The following is a 2,872-nucleotide window of genomic DNA, read 5'->3' on the forward strand; positions in this document are numbered from 1 at the left end:
AGGAAAGCAGAAACTGACCTCTCTAGGAGAGAAAATCTCTACCCTCTTTTAAGTCTCTATGCTCTCGGGCCCTCCCATCACCGCATGGCTGCCTGGGGAATTCTGGGAATTGAAGTCCGCAAGTCCTAAAGTGGCTAAGTTGGGAGACCCCTGTTCTCGTCCAACTTTCCGATCAAGCAGGAAATCCTTACGCCCATTTTAGACAAATTGTTGTCCAGTCTCTTCTTTAAAAAGTAAACAATCACAACAGTTGCTCAAAGTTGGAGACCCCTGCTTTGGGGGATCTGCCTGATTGAAACTCCCATGCCTCCAGTCAAGATGATGGGAGTTGTAGTCTGCCCCTTGGGAAAAAGGAACCAATGCTGTTCTGTTTTTCTTCTTCTCGCCAGCTTTCAATGTCACCGTCCGGAGTGACCGTCAGGGTACCTGCCGGGGCACTCGCACCATCCAGGCCTGTGTGGGTTACTGTGAGTCGAGCGCCTTTCCTTCCAAGTACTCGGTGCTCCGGGCCAGCAGCTTCCAGCACAACATCACTTCCGTCTCCCAGTGCTGCACCATCAGCCAAATGCAAACGGTGAGGGGATTTGCGCAGGTTTTTTTTCCAGCTTTGTTCTCTCCAGAAACGGAATGAAATTATATAATGGAATTCCAGATGCTTATACGGGTACAGGCTAGTCCTCGACATACGTTGACTTTGCTTGTCAGCAGGTCGCAAAAGGGGATCACGTGACCCCGGGGACACGGCGACCGTCATAAATACGAGTCAGTGGCCAAGCGTCCGAATTTTGATCACATGATACCTGGGGATGCTGCTACGGTTGTAAGTGTGAAAAACGTCCGTTGTAACTTCAAATGGTCACTAAATGAACTGTTGACCTTTGATTTAGCAACCATCCAAAGTTACAACAGCCCTGAAAAAAATGACTTACAAGCAGTCTTTTACCAACTGTTGCAGCATCCCGCGGGGGGGGGGGGTGTAGAATCATAGGGAAGCCAGATTTGCTTAACAACCGTGTTGCTAACTTAACGACTGCAGTGATTCTCTTACCAACTGTGGCAAGGAAGGCAGGTTAAGTCCCGGAAACTAAAATTAAAAACAAAAACTTAGGTGTTCTGATCAGGTGTGCAAAGCTGTTTTGCATGGTTTTGCAGGGCTGAACTACTAGGAAAGAGCAAGATGATGTATCCCTGATATTTATTTATTTATTTATTTATTTATTTATTTATTTATTTATTTATGAGACTTATATACCACTTTAAGTGCAAGCACTCTCTAAGCCAGTGGTTCTCCACCTGTGGGTCGGGACCCCATTTGGGGTCGAATGACCATTTCACGGGGGTCGCCAAGCAAGGCTGTCCGCCATTTTTCCCCCTTTTCTTTGGCCACGCCCCTGGCACCCGGTGATGTATAAGTGGTTGGGGGTCACCACAACATGGGGAACTGTATTATGGGGTCGCGGCATTAGAAAGGTTGAGAACCACTGCTCTAAGCGGTGTACACCAGTAAGCAACGTGTATATATATATTTACATTGCCCCCAACCATCTGGGTCCTCATTTTACCTACCCCGGAAGGATGGAAGGCTGAGTCAACCTTGAGCCGGTGAGATTTGAACCGCTGACCTGCTGAACACAGTCAGCTAAAGTGGCCTGCAGTACTGCACTCTAACTGCTGCGCCATCTCGGCTCTATTCTATTCTACTCTACTCTACTCTACTCTACTCTACTCTACTCTACTCTACTCTACTCTACTCTACTCTACTCTACTCTACTCTATTCTATTCTATTCTTCATTCCATTATTCTATTTATTTATTTATGAGACTTATATACCACTTTAAGTGCAAGCACTCTCTAAGCGGTGTACACCAGTAAGCAATGTATATATATATCTATATTTACATTGCCCCCAACCATCTGGGTCCTCATTTGACCTACCCCGGAAGGATGGAAGGCTGAGTCAACCTTGAGCCGGTGAGATTTGAACCGCTGACCTGCTGAACACAGTCAGCTAAAGTGGCCTGCAGTACTGCACTCTTAACTGCTGCGCCACCTCGGCTCTGCTCTACTCTACTCTACTCTACTCTACTCTACTCTACTCTACTCTACTCTACTCTACTCTACTCTATTCTATTCTATTCTTCATTCCATTATTCTATTTATTTATTTATGAGACTTATATACCACTTTAAGTGCAAGCACTCTCTAAGCGGTGTACACCAGTAAGCAATGTATATATATATCTATATTTACATTGCCCCCAACCATCTGGGTCCTCATTTGACCTACCCTGGAAGGATGGAAGGCTGAGTCAACCTTGAGCCGCTGAGATTTGAACCGCTGACCTGCTGAACACAGTCAGCTAAAGGGGCCTGCAGTACTGCACTCTAACTGCTGCGCCACCTCGGCTCTTATCAAACGGTGGTTTTTGCATTGTCCTCTCCAGGTGAAACTTCGGCTGCGTTGTAGTCTCAGTTTGCAGAAAACGGTGGACCTTTTCACTGCCAAGACCTGCCAGTGTGACGTGTGCCGCCTCTCCAGATATTGACACTCCTCTGTTGATTTCTGCAGTCACCAACGAGGTCAGTATTTCTCAGCCTCAGGAGCTTTTAAGATGTGCGGACTTCAACTCCCAGAATTCCCCCAGCCGCCTTTGCTGAGGTTGAGAAACACTGGACCAAATGGATCTTCTGCAGACTGGGCCTGCCACCGTCCTCTCGGTCTCCAGGGGCCCGTTAGTGTTTAAAAAAGATGCTTTTAAGTCTTAAGAAATTACAAGGGAATTTCTGTGTACGAGGAAAGCCAGGTTGCATGTGGGATCCTTTGAGTACCTGGGGTAACTTGGCTGCTGAATACATTTTTTTTCCCCCCCAA

At 46.8% G+C, this 2,872-nt stretch overlaps 1 protein-coding gene across 3 annotated transcripts in view; it reads left to right on the forward strand.

The window, feature by feature from the left end:
• The window catches only part of GPHA2 (glycoprotein hormone subunit alpha 2), a 6,170-nt gene extending 3,298 nt beyond the window's left edge, over positions 1-2,872 (forward strand). For all 3 annotated transcript variants that reach the window (XM_039358501.1, XM_039358502.1, XM_039358500.1), the window contains exons 3-4: positions 390-574; positions 2,445-2,872. In XM_039358501.1, coding sequence (XP_039214435.1) covers positions 390-574; positions 2,445-2,546 — 287 coding nt within the window. In that variant the 3' untranslated portion in view covers positions 2,547-2,872. The remainder of the gene's footprint in view (positions 1-389; positions 575-2,444) is intronic.

Source organism: Crotalus tigris, unplaced genomic scaffold (genome assembly GCF_016545835.1).
Source record: "Crotalus tigris isolate CLP2741 ecotype Arizona unplaced genomic scaffold, ASM1654583v1 scf7180000019021.11574027:1482141, whole genome shotgun sequence".
Classification (NCBI taxonomy): Eukaryota; Metazoa; Chordata; class Lepidosauria; order Squamata; family Viperidae; genus Crotalus; species Crotalus tigris.